At 35.6% G+C, this 20,315-nt stretch overlaps 1 protein-coding gene across 1 annotated transcript in view; it reads left to right on the top strand.

The window, feature by feature from the left end:
* Positions 1 to 19,274, top strand: part of LOC123564236 (uncharacterized) — a 29,584-nt gene extending 10,310 nt beyond the window's left edge. The window contains exons 7-10 of the mRNA XM_045357641.2: positions 931 to 1,079; positions 10,753 to 10,924; positions 11,722 to 12,503; positions 18,508 to 19,274. Coding sequence (XP_045213576.2) covers positions 931 to 1,079; positions 10,753 to 10,924; positions 11,722 to 12,503; positions 18,508 to 18,602 — 1,198 coding nt within the window. The 3' untranslated portion in view covers positions 18,603 to 19,274. The remainder of the gene's footprint in view (positions 1 to 930; positions 1,080 to 10,752; positions 10,925 to 11,721; positions 12,504 to 18,507) is intronic.
* The last annotated feature ends 1,041 nt before the right edge of the window (positions 19,275 to 20,315 follow it).

Below are 20,315 nucleotides of genomic sequence, written 5' to 3'. Positions count from 1 at the left end.
CCTGGTCTGATTTTGATCTACATGTAATTTTGCAGAAATAATTCTTGGAGAACCCTCTACAAAGACAGTTCAGAAAGCATAGCTGTGGGACCTTTTAGTAGAAGTATCTTCAGATGATATGTTCTCTTAAATTCCTGGTTCTATTTTGAAATAATTTCACAGAAATGTTATTTAGGGGACCTTTTTCCAAAAATGTTCAGATTCTTGAGATTTATGAACAACTTGGCCACCAGGCCTGAAAAACAGTAATATCTTCAAATATCATTGTCAGTTAAACCGCTTTGTCTGTTAGAAACCACTGGCACAATTTGAAAATGATTGCATGACCCTCTATAACATTTTTTTAGCCCAGCTTTGAAACTCAGATTTGTGATCTAGCGCCATCATTTGTTAGTTTCACACACTTGTTATTCCACTTTTTTCAGCAATATTTCAGTTAGTTGACCAGAGTCAGATAACTTTGACAGTGTTCTTTTGGTTCAGTCCTATGGTAATGACTTCTTCTCCAAAAGTAATTGAAGTTCTTTTGGAAATAAGTGGTACTAGAGATGACAGAGGAATTTATAAGTTGATGTGTTGTCATTCTTCGTTCTGTCACTGAGGCATAGTTACCGTGCCAGGATCGAACTACCTTTCTGTTGTTGAGTAACCTTGTTAACCTTTAGCATGCTAGATAAATTGTCGTCTGCTGGAAATGTCGTCTGCTAAAATTGTAAAATTCATCCAATTTGCTCCAAAATTGGAAGAAGTATTGTCAGAGTAGCAAACAGCTTGGAACCTGATCAGACGCCGATTTAATCGGCGTCTGATCTGGTTCCAAGCTGTTTGCAAAGGCTGTTAAATTCGCCTGCAGCAGGCTAAAGGTTAAAATGGAAGCACTGCATAAGGATAGTAAGTCGTTTTTCTAGTAATTGTAAGTTTATTTACTAGGAAGGAAAATGGGAATGATGACAGTTTTTTGACAGCAACACCTGGCCATGATTCTGGTGGTGATGTCACTGACGATTTCAACACAAGTAATAGTCCTCTGGGGTCAGAAATGTCGGAGAATGGGCATTTGATTAGAAATATTGATGAAGGTACCTTGTTATTGTCTAATTTTAATGCTTTAATTTCTATAAACCAAACAAAAATAATAATCACCCGTAGGAGCAGCATGTATTATTGCAAGATGGATGTAGACTGTACAGGGATAGCTGTAATTATTTGCTTGTGAAACAAATATAGAAATTGCTAAATTGTTTCTTTAATTGGTTTTTATGTGATATTGGTTTTAGAAAGAAAACTGATTTTATTTTTGTTTGGTTGATGCGATTATGTTAACATATGTTATTAGTCAGTTGCTGTATTATTAAGTTAAAGTTAACAATAATTGAAAAACTGATAGCATCCCGCTTTTTAGCTCACCTGTCACAAAGTGACAAGGTGAACTTTTGTGATCGTGTGTCGTCCGTCCGTCCGTGCGTAGACTTTTGCTTGTGACCACTGTAGAGGTCACATTTTTCATGGGATCTTTATGAAAGTTGGTCAGAATGTTCATCTTGATGATATCTAGGTCAAGTTCAAAACTGGATCAAGTACGGTCAAAAACTAGGTCAGTAGGTCTAAAAATAGAAAAACCTTGTGACCTCTCTAGAGGCCATATTTTTCATGAGATCTTCATGAAAATTGGTCAGAATGTTCACCTTGATGATATCTAGGTCAAGTTCGAAACTGGGTCTCGTGCGGTCAAAAACTAGGTCAGTAGGTCTAAAAATAGAAAAACCTTGTGACCTCTCTAGAGGCCATATTTCTCAATGGATCTTCATGAAAATTGGTCAGAGTGTTCACCTTGATGATATCTAGTTAAAGTTTGAAACTAGGTCACGTGCGGTCAAAAACTAGGTCTGTAGGTCTAAAAATAGAAAAACTTTTTGACATCTCTAGAAGCCGTATTTTTCATGGGATCTTTATGAAAGTTGGTCAGAATGTTCATCGTGATGATATCTAGGTCAAATTTGAAACTGGGTCACGTGCGGTCAATAACTAGGTCAGTAGGTCTAAAAATAGAAAAACCTTGTGACCTCTCTAGAGGCCATATTTTTCAAGAGATCTTCATGAAAATTGATCAGAATATTCACCTTGATGATATCTAGGTAAAGTTCGAAACTGAGTCACGTGCGTTCAAAAACTAGGTCAGTAGGTCTTAAAATAGAAAAACCTTGTGACCTCTCTAGAGGCCATTTTTTTCAATGGATCTTCATGAAAATGGTGAGATTGTTCAGCTTGATGATACCTAGGTCAAGTTCGAAACTGGGTCATGTGCGGTCAAAAACTAGGTCAGTAGGTCTAAAAATAGAAAAACCTTGTGACCTCTCTAGAGGCCATATTTTTCATGAGATCTTCATGAAAATTGGTGAGAATGTTCACCTTGATGATATCTAGGTCAGGTTCAAAAGTGGGTCACATGCCTTCAAAAACTAGGTCATTAGGTCAAATAAGAGAAAAACCTTGTGACCTCTCTAGAGGTCATATTTTTCAATGGATCTTCTTGAAAATTGGTCAGAATTTTTTATCTTGATGATATACAGGTCACATGTGCTCAAAAACTAGGTAACTTTGTCAAATAATAGAAATAACGACGTCATACTCAGTTCAACACTGGGTCATATGGGGATAGGTGAGTGATTCAGGACCATCATGGTCCTCTTGTTTTAACGGAATAGACTGTGCATGTGGAGTACAAAAATAGCATGATGTTAAGAATTACCGGTACTCCATACATTGGTAGTTTGTTCTTGTAGATATATTTTGAAGTGGTCTTTATATGATTATTTAAATGATAAAGACCAAGTTAAGTAAAGAAAACAACGGTGACATTGCTTGAACAAGGTGTATCAGTTTCTCAACTTTTAGCATTATGCATGTTTGTGTGTAGCATAGACTTCTTTTCATAGTATTAGTCTGGCCCATTCTCTTTTATTTTGTATTAATAAACACGGTGCCTATACCACGTGACTTTTATGGCTATGTGTGGGTATAAAAAATATAAACAGCCGTCGATTCAAGGAACATTTTTCATGATAACTTTCTTAATCCTGCACCAATTTTATTCAAATAAAGACGAGGGCCCGACCATAAGAAAGATACAAACACGGCCCATCAGTTTGAGAAGAATAAATTCGTATTTTTGTCGAAAAGTGCAACCGCACATTTTTCAGTCAGATTGCCGACGTGCTATGTGTGGGTGCATTCTGTTAAAATCGTTTATAAAACTCTTAAAAATGCGTTCAGCGACAGGGCAAATGGAACCGAGAATGTAATTTTACCTTGTTTGACAGTTGCAAAATGATCGTTAAGAAATATAGCGTATTCCTCTCGTTTTTAAATAAATAAAAACATGCTATGTGTGGGTGCCGCTAAATTTATGCTATGTGTGGGAGTAAACTCATAAAAATGATACCGTTGCTTGAGATACTTGCACTAAGTGAGTTTTAACTTACTCGTGTTACGTTCATAGAAATGATTATCCATCTAGCATAACTGATCTTTTTTATTTTTTTTTAGAAAGTCCCTGTGTTATAGAGAATAGCGCGTCAGATTCATTGTTGTTATTGATTACGAACGCGTGTTATCAAACATAATTATTTAAACGTTAAAACTCGGAAATATGTTTGAAGTAAAATTTATGAAAAAGTTATTTCCAATCTCCTTCAGTTGTATTAAAGTGTTGTTTTTTATCTTGATGCATAAACAACGTTTTTCATAAACACGCAATTGAATCAGTGTCCCTAAGGTAGTTTTAAAGAGCAGTATGTGTGACAATATAGTGTAGAGCACATATCGTAGCCTTTGATGCTGCTTCATTGTAAATTCCACTGCTCACCTAGTTCGTGGTTAGTTGCAGCTAAAATGGTATTTATTGTAGCTTTGCGCTATACGTTTGAAACAACACAAATTACTACTATTACAGGGTTGTAGTTCAAACCACTTTTCAAGCATAAAGAAAGGGCTTCAATCCCTCCAACGAAAGTAAAGTACCTGCGATAGTGCATGTTATAAACTGCTATTAAATTCATACCATACACATAACGCATGGAGTCATTTCATCAGAGTCGTTATTCATACTTAGATCACTGTACGTGAGTATTGCATCTTAACTGTTCACACGAAAATATAAACACATAGTTAAGAAATGATATTTTGACAAAAGTTTATATACAGAAACAGTAAAAAGGTAAGACAATATGGTGAACTCTTCCGTGCCAAACAACAAGGTGAATCATATTACATGGAGAGTTTACTTGCCTGATTACCCATTTTACTATTGAAAATATTTTGTATATAAACAATGTTCAAAATATCGTCTGTGAATATAACTAATATTAGGATTGACATGTGTGTTGTGATGCAGTAAGTTTGTTTGTTTATTCGTTTGATTTCAACGCCCTGTTTCAACAGTCGGAGTCATATGAAGTTTTTGAAGTTTGAAGTTTATTCAAATATATTCCACTGGGCTATAAGCCCACGGTGGCACACATATACATAATATAAACGAACAGTGGTGATATACAATATATATGGGGAAAGTAAGACAAACATAATTTTCACAAATATATAAAAACGTTACGAAACAGAAAGTTGTATACCAAAAAACAAATCTATGACATCATATAGAGAAATGCATAAAACACTGGCCGTATTATGTTTGATATCCCAAATTGATCAGTTTGATCTATCAATTTAATGAATTCCATATACATAATTATTTACAACTCAAATATAATTATAATTATGACATATGAGGCGGGCAGTTCACCTAACCATCGTTCCTGGGAAGTACCAGTATACTAGACTCCCATCCTCCTTAAGCAACTGCATACTTTCTCACATAAAGAGACATAGTGGGTAGCTGGGGCTCGAACCTACGGTCCTCTATCAATGAGAGGTTACAGTGGTTAGAAGTCAGCGACCTTAACCACTCGACCACGGAGGCAGGTCACAGTAGATAAGTATAATGGAGTGTCCTTTATCACTAACAAAGTAGAAGACAATCAAAATACTGGTAAAATTATGTCTGTTAGATCATTTTAAGAGAAGTTCCTTGGACAGTTCACCCCCTTCATAACAAACAATTTTATTCTTAATTTGTTTGATAATTTCTTTGGAGCCTTATTTTCTGCAATGGTCTTGTTAGAATGAATGTAGGCGCTTACAAAACCAACACAAAAAAGCAAAAGCTATGATAGATATTATCTCACAACAGACCTGTGACGAACTCTTCTAAAATCACAAACTGAAATTTTAATTATCAAGAAATGTAATTGATTGAGTGTTTCTTTAAAATTATTTGGCTGTACTTTTAGCGATAGACGCGCTACAGATTGGTTTTGTAAGCGCCTACATTCATTCTAAAAAGACTGCGCCCTCGTGATATAATTCCTTTGCATCTGAATTCCAAACAATGATTTATTCAGCGACAAATCACTGGATGAGATATATTATTTCTTAAATAGGCTAGCGGCTCTGATGAAATGACTCCATGTGTTATGTATGTGGTATGACTTTAATAGCAGTTTTTTACATGCACTACCGCAGGTACTTTACTTTCGTTCGATGGATTGAAGCCCTTTCTTTATGCTTGAAAAGTGGTTTGAACTACAACCCTGAAGTAGTAGTAATTTGTGTTGTTTCAAACGTATAGCGCAAAGCTACAATAAATGCCATTTTAGCTGCAACTAACCACGAACTAGGTGAGCAGTGGAATTTACAATGGAGCAGCATCCAAGGCTACGATCTATGCTCTACACTATATTGTCACACATACTGCCCTTTAAAACTACCATTTATTCTAGCATAAAACTGCTGTTATTGTCACTTTTCGGGGGTGTTTTAACAGGAGAGAAAACGTGTTAACAGAGAGATTCTCGCGCTCACGTGCTGTTATAACACCTTTATATATATGCACGTTCCATGGCAGAGCGTAACGCATTACCTGATTACAGCCCCAAAACGGATAATTCAAAATGAAATGACGTCAACGTGACAAAACAACGTAGACTTTACCGCGCATTTCATGGAAATTCAATGACATTGAGGAACAATATATTCATTTTCCCGTTTTTAACGCGTTTTATGCTAGAATAGCGTTAGCGCATATTCTTTTCGTGTTATAACATCTTTAGAATCCCTTGGGAATCGTTGGTACCCTCGCCGTAACGGGCTCGGGTACCAACCAATCCCTCGAGATTCTGCAGATGTTATAACATGAAAAAACATGCGTTATCCCTACAAAGATGTTTGATAACACGCGCTCGCAATCAATAACAACAATGAATCTGACGCGCTATTCTCTATAACACAGCGACTTTCTAAATAAATAAATATAAAAAAGATCAGTTATGCTAGATGGATACTCATTTCTTCTATGAATGTAACACGAGTAAGTTAAAACTCACTTAGTGCAAGTATCTCAAGCAACGGTATCATTTTTATGAGTTTACTCCCACACATAGCATAAATTTAGCGGCACCCACACATAGCATTTTTATTATTAGCTCACCTGTCACATAGTGACAAGGTGAGCTTTTGTGATCACGCAGCGTCCGTCGTCCGTCCGTCAGTCCGTGCGTGCGTGCGTGCGTCCGTCCGTAAACTTTTGCTTGTGACCACTCTAGAGGTCACATTTTTTGTGGGATCTTTATGAAAGTTGGTCAGAATGTTCATCTTGATGATATCTAGGTCAAGTTCGAAACTGGGTCACGTGCCTTCAAAAACTAGGTCAGTAGATCTAAAAATAGAAAAACCTTGTGACCTCTCTAGAGGCCATATATTTCAAAAGATCTTCATGAAAATTGGTCAGAATGTTCAACTTGATGATATCTAGGTCAAGTTCGAAACTGGGTAACGTGCCATCAAAAACTAGGTCAGTAGGTCTAAAAATAGAAAAACCTTGTGACCTCTCTAGAGGCCATATATTTCACAAGATCTTCATGAAAATTGGTCAGAACGTTCATCTTGATGATATCTAGGTCAAGTTTGAAACTGGGTCACGTGCCGTCAAAAACTAGGTCAGTAGGTCAAATAATAGAAAAACCTTGTGACCTCTCTAAAGGCCACATTTTTCATGGGATCTTTATGAAAGTTGGTCTGAATGTTTATCTTGATGATATCTAGGTCAAGTTCGAAACTGGGTCACGTGCGGTCAAAATCTAGGTCAGTAGGTCTAAAAATAGAAAAACCTTGTGACCTCTCTAGAGGCCATATATTTCATGAGATCTTCATGAAAATTGGTCAGAATGTTCACCTTGATGATTTCTAGGTCAAGTTCGAAAGTGGGTCACGTGCCATCAAAAACTAGGTCAGTAGGTCAAATATTAGAAAAACCTTGTGACCTCTCTAGAGGCCATATTTTTCATGGGATCTGTATGAAAGTTGGTCTGAATGTTCATCTTGATGATATCTAGGTCAGTTTCGAAAGTGGGTCACGTGCCGTCAAAAACTAGGTCAGTAGGTCAAACAATAGAAAAACCTTGTGACCTCTCTAGAGGTCATATTTTTCATGGGATCTGTATGAAAGTTGGTCTGAATGTTCATCTTGATGATATCTAGGTCAAGTTCGAAACAGGGTCATGTGCGATCAAAAACTAGGTCAGTAGGTCTAAAAATAGAAAAACCTTGTGACCTCTCTAGAGGCCATACTTGTGAATGGATCTCCATAAAAATTGGCCAGAATGTTCACCTTGATGATATCTAGGTCAAGTTTGAAACTGGGTCACGTGCCTTAAAAAACTAGGTCAGTAGGTCAAATAATAAAAAAACCTTGTGACCTCTCTAGAGGCCATACTTTTCATGGGATCTGTATGAAAATTGGTCTGAATATTCATCTTAATGATATCTAGATCAAGTTTGAAACTGGGTCAACTGCGGTCAAAAACTAGGTCAGTAGGTCTAAAATTATTAAAATCTTTTGACCTCTCTAGAGGCCATATTTTTCAATGGATCTTCATGAAAATTGATCTGAATGTTCACCTTGATGATATCTAGGTCAGTTTCGAAACTGGGTCACGTGCGGTCAAAAACTAGGCCAGTAGGTATAAAAATAGAAAAACCTTGTGACCTCTCTAGAGGCCATATTTTTCATGAGATCTTCATGAAAATTAGTGAGAATGTTCACCTTGATGATATCTAGGTAAAATTCAAAACAGGGTCACGTACCTTCGAAAACTAGGTCAATAGGTCAAATAATAGAAAAACCTTGTGACCTCTCTAGAGACCATATTTTTCAATGGATCTTCATGAAAATTGGTCAGAATTTTTATCTTGATAATATTTAGGTCAAGTTCAAAACTGGGTCACATGAGCTCAAAAACTAGGTCACTATGTCAAATAATAGAAAAAACGATGTCATACTCAAAACTGGGTCATGTGGGAAGAGGTGAGCGATTCAGGACCATCATGGTCCTCTTGTTTTTAAAAAAAAACGAGAGGAATACGCTATATTTCTTAACGATCATTTTGCAACTGTCAAACAAGGTAAAATTACATTCTCGGTTCCATTTGCCCTGTCGCTGAACGCATTTTTAAGAGTTTTATAAACGATTTTAACAGAATGCACCCACACATAGCACGTCGGCAATCTGACAAAAAAAATGCACGGTTGCACTTTTCGACAAAAATACGAATTTATTCTTTTCAAACTGATGGGCCGTGATTGTATCTTTCTTATGGTCGGGCCCTCGTCTTTATTTGAATAAAATTGGTGCAGGATTAAGAAAGTTATCATGAAAAATGTTACCTGAATCGACGACTGTTTATGTTTTTTATACCCACACATAGCCATAAAAGTCACGTGGTATAGGCACCGTGATAAAATGATTATAAAACCTTAATTTCATCATACTACTGTAGTACACCTCCTGTGCTCCATAGTTGTAAATCTAGTTTAATTCTACATTAATAGGACTTTTGTATATGCTTATGTCTTTCCTCATTGGCCTTTATTTATTAAATAACAAGGGGCCTCCGTGGCCGAGTGGTTAAGGTCGCTGACTTCAAATCACTTGCCTCTCATCGATGTGGGTTCGAGCCTCACACGGGGCGTTGAATTCTTCATGTGAGGAAGCCATCCAGCTGGCTTACGGAAGGTCTATGGTTCTACCCAGGTGCCCGCTCTTGATAAAATAATGCACGGAGGGGCACCTGGGGTCTTCCTCCACCATCAAAGCTGGAAAGTCGCCATATGACCTATAATTGTGTCGGTGCGACGTTAAACCCAACAGAATAAAATAAATTATTAAATAACAAGACTGTAGAGTTTTCATACTTCTGGGATCCCTTGCCGCAGATTGTTCCTTAGCTACGTCCTCGTATCTCCATGCCTCCACTTACATTCCCGCATGTATTTATGTGTTGTTTTTGTAGTGTTGTTACAATATCCGACATCCCCATATTGTACTGTCCTTCCTTTATATTCATATTTACATTTTATAGAAAATGATGGCATTGTAATCAGTCTGAAATAATTGCTAAAAGGTGTTCCGAATAAAACCTCAAGACAACATTTTGGAAAAATATTCTTGAAAAAGTAAAGAGGACTTGACAAGTCTTTGAAAAGTACCTGAATTTTATCTCAGACTTTCTGTTACATGTGTGAACCATGTAACAGTTTCTCATTGCTTTCGAATATAGCTTAATTCATATTACTTGAAAGTCATTATGTTAAATTATTCTAATTTATACAGACCTGTTTTCATCGATTTCAATTTTAAAGATAAATTTTATGAACTAGCATAAATCCATGAAAATGGGTCTGTGACAAATGCATATGATTTTACAGTATTTCTAAAGGATATTTTACCAAATTTGTATTTTTGTAGGTAATGCATGGTATTTCTTTTAGTTGCTTTTTTATGGATGTCGCAATTCATTGTAACCAAATTGCCTGGAATTTGCTTATGATATATGTATGAAAACATGCATGCTAGTAGCACTGTAAAATAAGTAATAGTCATGGGGAACTACATCCTGTGGTTCAGTCACTCAGCCAAATTAAATCTAAACAAGCAATTAAAATCCCTATTGGTTTTATCATCAGGAAGCTAAAATTCATGAATTTATTTCCCGACAAAATAGATTTAGCCGAGTGAGCAATTCAATGCTAACTTAGCCCTCAAGGTTTTGTTCTAATTTTAACAACATGTGTTCATACTTTTTCAGGTTACCTTTCACCACATTATGAAGGTCATACATGGACAATAAATCTTGTTTTGTTCGGGTTTTAAATCAAACAACACAGTTCCAGTAATATGGTGACTTTCTAGCCTTTAATGGTGGAAGAAGACCTCAGATGCTCCATGTATTATTTCAGGTGCAAGCAAGCACACGAATAGAACCACTGACCTTGAGTAAACCAGCGGCTTGCGCGCATTAACAATTCTGTATCCTTTGCTGGGTTTTCAATCCAACATTGGTAATTTGAAGTCAGCAACCTTAACCACTCAGTTATTGAGGCCCTGATTGGACAGTACAAGCTTGAATAATATCCTAACTGGCAGAAGTTCATCGAATCTTTTTTGTGTGAAAATAATTTTGAACAGTTTAAAATTTGCAGTAGCGAAAATAATTTTGAATATAATATTAATTACTTACATGTTAATTTTTAGCTGTTTATTCATGCTTGTCCAGTTTGACTGATACAGGGCTTTAAGTTTGCCCTCTTGTTTTTGTTGTTTTGCTGCATTTATCATCATTGATGTGTTCACTTCTTTGTAGGATTTCATATTATCATTCCCAGCAAATTAGAAGTGGCAGATTTAAAAACCATATGCAGACAGGCCGGGTATTCAGAAGAGACTTGTCTCCTTTGGCCCAAAGGTTATAATAAGCAAGGACTGCAAGATAAACACATGCCCTATATCATGTGGAACTTAACCAGTAAACTTAGGTGGGTTATGTGGCCATTAATGGTAGCAAGGTTGGCATGCCAAAATCTAACCATGTTTTAATGTATGTACTAGTTCGGATGGCTGTTGTGTACGTTTATAACACCATTAATGTGATCTGAATTCCACTTGGTTAACTCAGTTGATAGAGCAGAGAGACTACTAATCAAGGTTGTTTGATCGTCTGGTGGGGGTACTGAAGACAGCATGTTTGAATTCATTCATCCTCAACCTCTGATTGAATGGTGGAGAACAAGTTAGTACTGGTGCAGTATCCAGGAACATTAAATGTAAATGATCACCATTCTGTTGAAAGTCGCTGTTAAATCAGTCAAACAAACAATCTGTATTACTCTGCATATATAGTTTTTCAGTCCATATAATAATGTCATCTTGAATTGGTAAACTGGGACTTACTACATTTCTGTATGTTTTATTCCTTTTGAAATTCAAATCAGTGTTTTACATTTATCTAAATTTAAGTTTTATAGTAGGAAACTCAGTAAATAAGTCTTCTTTAGACTATTCATTTTCATTTGCATTTTTAGTCATCACTATTTTTAAAACTTACATTTAACTAAACAGATACTCACTAATAATGAAAAACTTATTATTCACCTTTTGCTTTATGCATGTACACCATGTACACAGGCTGGGAAGAAATTTTTTTAGAGGTCATACATTTAAAATACAAATCAGTGCAATTTTCATGAAAAGGCCTTACCGTTCTTGTAGACAGTAGAACTTAGTATAAATCTACTAACAATGTTATTTGATCTCATGTCTATTCTATTTTCAGCAAAAAGGACACAGAGGGATTTGTAAAATCACTAACTTCTGTCTCAGTAGAACAGTATGAAAGTTTATGCCGTATAAATGAGTCAGCTGAAAACATGGAATTGCCATTGAAGAAACTCTCGGATAAAATTAATTCTAAATATAGATCAGATGTGTCGTGTGTGTTAAGTATAGATGAAGATAACTTTTACATTCTGCTTCTGTCTCTTCCTAAATGTGTGCTTGAAGTTTGCGATGTATGGTCCATAGTGAACTTGTACCAATGGACCAAATATACAGTCATGCCCTCCTATACAACCAAGCAGCTTCGGCCTTCCTTGGAGAAAAAAATCATGTTGAACTGGCTCTTGCCAAAGTTACATAACAAAAGTGTGGAATTGAATGTCTTTCCTCAGGAAGAGACATTACGTATAGATCAAGGACCAAAGTTTCTCTGTGTTGCACGTGAGATTGAATTTCAGCTTGAAACTATCTCTCAGAATATACTCTCTACGAGTTTGGTTAAGGTCATGATTCTACGCAAAGTTGACAGAGAGGTCGTCAATTTTAAAAATTATCTACGCAAGTTGGTACAACAATTCATCCGTAACAATGCAGAACACGAATGTTACTGTGTAATACATGTGATGCCCTCTGATGGTATACATATGTTGGAGGATGTGTTGCCGCTGAGGACCAAGATGGTGTGCGGCCAGGATGTGCGGGTGTTCAGTGCCTTCAACCCCAGTAATGCTCCAGTATCTTGTCTTGTACTTTACACTGCCAACACAGAGCTTTCTGCAGGTGAGAGAAACTAAGTCCTGAATAAACTGTTAATCATTAAAGTGTTTATATTTGTTCATTCTACTTTATCAATAATTACAGAGATTTAAGCTGCCTTTTAAACATGACACTGCTTGTTAATCTTCATTAAATAATTATAGGTAACAGAAATTACAAAAATATGACATTTTATTACCAAGTCTGATACTGTACAGTGTTATACTGTTTCAATTTGTGTCTTATAAATGTAGAATTACATATACCGTGTTTTGACAGTATTAAAAGTTGCTTGGAAGACACATTTTGTACATTATGAGTAATAATATTCTCAAAAAGGATTTAAGGTTCAAAGCCTGTATCTTGGACTATAGAAATTGAAATATAGACAGGCTTATAGTTTGAATGATTTGTATCTTTCACAGTGTGATGTTGGACAGGTAACATCAAATTGGTGTAAATTTATATACATTCTTACCGTAGGTCACTTTGTGGTTGTGGCATCTCTATTAACATTCAACTATAACAATAATTTCAAACATTTTGTTCTGTATGTTGTTTAACAATATGCTGTCTGTGAGATCTTATATTTGGCAACAGCAGACGAACTTACTGATCAATTATATGCTATTTTTAGCTCATCTGATTTTTTGAAAAAAAATGATGAGTTATTGTCATCACTTGAGCGGTTGTCGGCGTCGGCGTCGGCGTTGCCTGGTTAAGTTTTATGTTTAGGTCAGCTTTTGTCCTAAACTATCAAAGCTATTGCTTTGAAACTTGGAATACTTGTTCACCATCATAAGCTGACCCTGTATAGCAAGAAACATAACTCCATCTTGCTTTTTGCAAGATTTATGGCCCCTTTTGTACTTAGAAAATATCAGATTTCTTGGTTAAGTTTTATGTTTAGGTCAACTTTTCTCCTAAACTATCAAAGCTATTGCTTTGAAACTTGGAATACTTGTTCACCATTATAAGCAGACCCTGTACATCAAGAAACATAACTCCATCTTGCTTTTTGCAATAATTATTGCCCCTTTTGGACTTAGAAAATCAGTTTTTTTGGTTAAGTTTTATGTTTAGGTCAGCTTTTGTCCTAAACTATCAAAGCTATTGCTTTGAAACTTGGAATACTTGTTCACCATCATAAGCTGACCCTGTATAGCAAGAAACATAACTCCATCTTGCTTTTTGCAAGATTTATGGCCCCTTTTGTACTTAGAAAATATCAGATTTCTTGGTTAAGTTTTATGTTTAGGTCAACTTTTTCTCTTAAACTATCAAAGCTATTGCTTTGAAACTTGCAACACTTGTTCACCATCATAAGCTGACCCTGTACAGCAAGCAACATAACTCCATCCTGCTTTATGCAATAATTATTGCCCCTTTTGGACTTAGAAAATCATTTTCTTGGTTGAGTATTATGTTTAAGTCAACTTCTCTTATAAACTATCAAAGCTATTGCTTTAAAACTTGCAACAGTTTTTCACCATCATAAGTGGACACTGTACATCAAGAAACATAACTCTATCCTGCTTTTTGCAAGAATGATGGCCCTTTTTAGACTTAGAAAATCATTGATAGGACAATATTTCTATTATACAAAAAAAATCAGATGAGCGTCAGCACCCGCAAGGCGGTGCTCTTGTTAGCTCATCTGATTTTTGGAAAAAAAATTACAAGTTATTGTCGTCACTTGATCATAGTTGTTTGTTAAAATTTTGGTTTAGGGCCACTTTAACTCAAAAACTATAAGAGTTACAGCTTTGAAACTTCGCACACTTCTGTATCATCATTAGTTGACTATGTAGGCCAAGAACCATAGCTCTAATATGCATTTTGAAAGAATTATGGCACTTCCTGTACTTAAAGAATTTGATTTTCTTGGTTAAATTTATGTTTAGGTCCACTTTTTCCCAAACAACTATAAGAGCTATGGCTTTGAAACTTTAAACACTTGTTTATCATCATTAGAGGAGTAAGTAGACCAAAAAGCATCACTCTAACCTGCAATTTGTGAGAATTATGGCTCTTTTTGTACTTAGAAAATTTGAATTTCTTGGTTAGAATTTTTGTTTAGGTCCACTTTACTTGAATGCTATAAGAACACTAGCTTTGAAAATCTGCAAACTTGTTTTTCCTCATAAGATGAGTACATAGACCTAGAGCCATTAGTATAATATGCATTTTGTCTGAATTATGGCTCTTGATGTACTTAGAAAATTGAAATTTATTTTTATTTAGGTCCATTTTTCCTAAATTCTGTAAGAGCTAATATTGCTTTGAAACTTTGTACACTTTTTTATTGTCATTAGATTAGTATGTAGGTCAAGAACCATAACTCTTTTTCATTTTGTCAGAATAATGGGCCTTTTAAACTTAGAAAATCAGTATTTCTTGGTTGTTCTTGTTTTAAAAGTTCACTGTTTTGAATACTAACTATAGCTTTGAAACTTTTTACATTTTTTTAGTCATCAATTAAGATGGGTAAGAAGGCCAAGAACCATGACTCTTTCCTTACATATTGGCTGGCACATGCAGGCAGTGCTTTTATTAAGACTTAGGGTTCCCTGTTTAGTTCTGTGAGTTTTAAATTTATTCTTTGAAATTTTGATGAGCTGCAGTCTGGAGGTCGTAGGTTTAAGCCCAGCTGAAGTCAAGGCTGTTTCTCTTCATATGACTTTCTACATGAATCAGATTATAGTTGAGTGTTAAAAGCTCATTTAATTATATGTACTATGTATATTTGATGTAGTTATTTCATTTAACTTACCATCTATTCTCTTATTAATGCCCAACTTCTGTTTAACACCCCCAATGCCCTACACACATATTTAGAAAATAAAATGATTTAACATACATTGTACCTTTCTGATTAATCCAGCAAGTTAAGGAAATTAAGGTACTCATGCTCACAAAAATTCAGTTAATTGAAAATTCGGAAAGTGCACAGTCATCAGAACAATTGAATGTCCTTGATTGTCAGTTATCCAGATTTTTTTAAGCCCCACTTTGAAGAAGTGGTGTATTGTTTTGCTCATTGTTGGTGAATAGACTGTAATTATTAGAGAAAGCTTGGTCTCACAATGGTTAAATTCATAGGATGACTGCCTGTGGTCAGTAGTTGACCTGTTGTTTTGGGGTCAGTGGATTAAAAGTTTAGGTGACAATGTTATGACCTTGAGACTGAAACGGTTTCCACCCTGTAACTAAAGGCTTTGGCCTACAGTTGTTGAACTTCATAGGATGATTGCCTGTTTTGTTTTGGGGGTCAGTAGGTCAAACATCAAGGTCACAGTGACCTCAAGACTGAAAACTGTTTCCTCTCAATAGCTATAGAATGCTTTGATTTACAGTTATGCAACTTCATAGGGTGATTGCCTGTGATCAGTAGATGACCTGTAATAAATTGGGGTCAGTCAGTTATAGTTCAAGGTCATAGTGATGGAGACTGAAAATGGTTTCTGCTCAATGACCAAAGAGTGCTTTGGCCTACAGTTCACAAACTTCATAGAATGATTGCCTATAGTCAGTAGTTGACCCCTATTGTCTTGTGGGGTAAGTATGTAAAATGTTTAGGTCACAGTGACTTCGAGACTGAAAGCTGTTTCTGCTCAATAAGTAAAGAACACTTTAACCTACAGTTGTCAGACTTTATTGGATTCTCTTGGTCAAATGTTAAGGTCACATTGACCTTAAGATTGAAAATGGTTTTTGCTCAATAACTAACAAAAGAACGCTTTGGCCTACAGTCTTTAAACTTCTTAGGATGATTGTCTGCAGTTAGTATATTTCCCATGTTTTGTTGGGTGTTAGTAGGTGAAAAACAAATGCAATAAAATTGCTAACTGAGAAAGATCATGTTGATACCACAGGTACAAGAGTAAGGGCAATAAACTGAATGTGGGGTTTTGGGGACACAATAAGATTTATGCCATAGCTGTATGAAAGTGAGAATTGCCATGTAACATTTTATTAGCATGTTTTGAATATACATTAAGTACCCTACTGGTAAGTGAACATTTTATAAAAAGAAAAAAATAATCTTGGTCTAAAAAAAATATGATCCATGATCAATGCTTCCATCTTGCAAAATGAAAATGACCCTGCAGAGTGTTGATAAGGGAATATATGGTAGCCAAGCTTTCACAAGACTTGGACCTATTTATTTGTACCTTAGATACACAGTAGATTTTAGTAATGTACACTAACAGATAACTATCTATGTTCTTAGGTGTGTTAGGTTACACTTTAGTAATATACATAGTTGTGAAATTTAAAAACAGTTTTGGGTCTGTAATTCTACTAGGTTTGAGAAGCCTTTTGAATCAGTTATACCGTATTCCTGTACAAATGCCTTCCACATGCCAAGAAAAAGGTATTTGAATACAGGGATAGATACAGCTAAACCTCTCCAGGGTGACACCACTGGGAGCACAGAAATTTGGTGTGCCCATGTTGTTCTAGATGGGTTGAATTTCTAAGAAACTTGACAGTAGGGGTAGAAAATAAGACGATATATATGAAGATATATTATAGCTGTAGTTACTATTGTCTAAATATATCCTGTTTTTAGCTCACCTGTCACAAAGTGACAAGGTGAGCTTTTGTGATCGCGCAGCGTCCGTCATCCGTGCGTGCGTAAACTTTTGCTTGTGACCACTCTAGAGGTCACATTTTTCATGGGATCTTTATGAAAATTGGTCAGAATGTTCACCTTGATGATATCTAGGTCAAGTTCGAAACTGGGTCACGTGCGTTCAAAAACTAGGTCAGTAAGTCTAAAAATAGAAAACCCTTGTGACCTCTCAAGAGGCCATATTTCTCAATGGATCTTCATGAAAATTGGTCAGAATGTTCACCTTGATGATATCTAGGTAAAGTTCGAAACTGGGTCACGTGCGGTCAAAAACTAGGTCTGTAGGTCTAAAAATAGAAAAACTTTTTGACCTCTCTAGAAGCCATATTTTTCATGGGGTCTTTATGAAAGTAGGTCAGAATGTTCATCTTGATGATATCTAGGTCAAATTCGAAACTGGGTCACGTGCGGTCAATAACTAGGTCAGTAGGTCTAAAAATAGAAAAACCTTGTGACCTCTCTAGAGGCCATATTTTTCATGAGATCTTCATGATAATTGGTGAGAATGTTCACCTTGATGATATCTAGGTCAAGTTCAAAACTGGGTCACGTGCTTTCAAAAACTAGGTCATTAGGTGAAATAATAGAAAACCCTTGTGACCTCTCTAAAGGCCATATTTTTCAATGGATCTTCATGAAAATTGGTCAGAATTTTTATCTTGATGATATCAAGTTCATAACTGGGTCACATGAGCTCAAAAACTAGGTCTCTATGTCAAATAATAGAAAAAACGACGTCATACTCAGTTCAAAACTGGGCCACTATGGGACAGGTGAGCGATTCAGGACCATCATGGTCCTCTTGTTTATTGGTTATTGTAGTGCATGCATAGTATAGCCTTTGTAAGGTGTGAGTGAAAAGTTTAATATAATGTTTTAAGGTTAAATAGGCTGTCTCTGTTTTTGATTTGATTCTTGTTTGAATATGTTTCTAAAGATATTTTTTCCTTGGCTGGTTCAATTTCAGGTTAAGCAACATACCAGTAACTCTGTTGTAACAATTATAGACAGCATTATGACTGGCTGTTTAATTGTGGCACATATTTAGATTAAGTTTAAATGACATCCATTAAGAAGTTTGAATAAAACATTTTTAGTATCAGTTTATGTCGATGCATAAACTCATTGGTATTCTCAGACATTAAAAAGTACAGTGTCATCATTTATTTATTGATGTACAATTCCCAAAACGTTATTTTCATAATGATTGTGTTTAACCCATTTTCAATAACATGTACATTCAAACTAAAATCTGAAAAATGCATAATATTATGCAAGTCAACACAAGAGAAAATGTTTTGCATATCTATAGTAAGTGTTTCTACACAGGGATGTACAGTAAACATTTCAACCTAAGATTGGCTGAAATATTTGATTATTACATTGAAGGTACTGGTAATACAGAGTTGGGAGTTGAAGAGATTCGATCACCAGGTGCAGAAGACTTATATTTTGACGTTGATGAGACTCCAACAAATATCTGACTTGTAATGGAACTGTTTCTAGTGTGTTGACATTTTGTAAAGATCTTCAGTTTGGCATGATACTGTATTCTAGTTGACTGGATAAAAGTGTTGGCAAAACTTATTTCTGGACAACACATTTTTAGGGGGAAATGTTTTGAAGTTAAACAGAAAATAGAATTGTTTTTTTATGATATGATGTAGGGAAAAATGTTTTTGAACTGAAGTTAATAAAAAGTCTTGATGCATAATTTTATAAAATATTGTAGCTGTTGTAATGCAGGTTGACTGACAGCTGTAGTTAGAGATACATATAGTAACCAATAAACACTCCTTGATTAAGTAAAACTTTCTGGTCCTACTTAAACTATGATAGTTTAAATGTATTTGCTAGGTAACAGTTTAGTTTTACTTGCTGTCAGCTGGCTCATTTTAATTCTGATGAATCTAAGGGACCCATTGTTATTAAAGCAAATGTCCACATTGATCTTAGAAAAATCTCAGCTGTAAGTATATACTGTTTGACATGTGTGATTCTGGTGAAACTTGGAATAATACTGTCAGACAGATGCGTAGTTTGATTCCGTTTTTATAGAAAAGACTGCTGTCAAGCTCTTAATGTTTTCTTTATTATATTATATTACATTTGAGTAGGTAACTGTTAACACTTACAATGCTTACAACAAATTGTGAAATGAGTCGTGCCATGGGAAAACCAACATAGTGGGTGTGCGACCAGCATGGATCCAGACCAGCCTGCGCATCCGCGCAGTCTGGTCAGGCTCCATGCTGTTCGCTTTTAAAGCCTATTGGAATTGGAAGAAACTGTTAGCGAACAGCATGGATCCTGACCAGACTGCGCGGATGCCCAAGCTGGTCTGGATCCATGCTGGTCGCATTCCCACTATGTTGGTTTTCCTATGGCACGGCTCAAATGGTGTTAATAAACAAATTAATGTCGCTTCTTAATGGCCCTGTAATAGATTCTGTCCTACTGGTCTGATGCCACCAGTCAAGGGCAGGAGTTGATGGATGCATAACCATGCCATTATGAAAGCTTACATTTATTGACAACTTTATTACATGATTTTGTTTGGTTGTAAATATCAAGTACATGTCAGTAAATAACTTTACTTGCCTGGAACAAAATTTTCCAGCATTGGCATTCTTGTATTTTCAGTGTCTTAAAATGACACATTTTGAGAAATGGTGGGTTGTATTGGCCCTAAATGTTCAAGAAAAAATTGTATTGCTTTAATCAACATAAACCTGTCAAATAATGTTCATGCTTGTTAATACACAGTTATGAGTAATCATAATAGGGTCATAATCATGTATATTGTTAAAAAAGAAAACAGGACCACCAAATGTAAATACATGTTTATTTATGTTTTAGTCGTGTTTATCTCATAATGCCAGTAATGAAAATAACTTTTTCCTCTGAACTAGAAATGATGTCATGAATTAAATGTGTGATGCCAGTATTTTAGTATTGACAGTACTTGTAGGTAACAGCTTTAAGCATGCATGTTAAAGAATACATATGGGAGTTACTTCTCTTAGAGATAGTAGTTTCACTTTTCCTGCATCAAATGCAAAATTTATATTTTCATGTCTGTGTGTGCAGTTTAACTTCCTTATAAAATGTATGCATGGTATTTGAAAATGTATGCATGATATTTGAAATTTTCTTGAGGTCAGAGGTCTTATAAGATCTTGTCTTGGCTATAACAT

The sequence above is a fragment of the Mercenaria mercenaria genome, chromosome 2 (genome assembly GCF_021730395.1).
Source record: "Mercenaria mercenaria strain notata chromosome 2, MADL_Memer_1, whole genome shotgun sequence".
Taxonomy (NCBI): domain Eukaryota; kingdom Metazoa; phylum Mollusca; class Bivalvia; order Venerida; family Veneridae; genus Mercenaria; species Mercenaria mercenaria.
The sequence above is the reverse complement of the archived record's forward strand: the minus strand, read 5'-3'. Positions and strand labels throughout refer to the sequence as shown.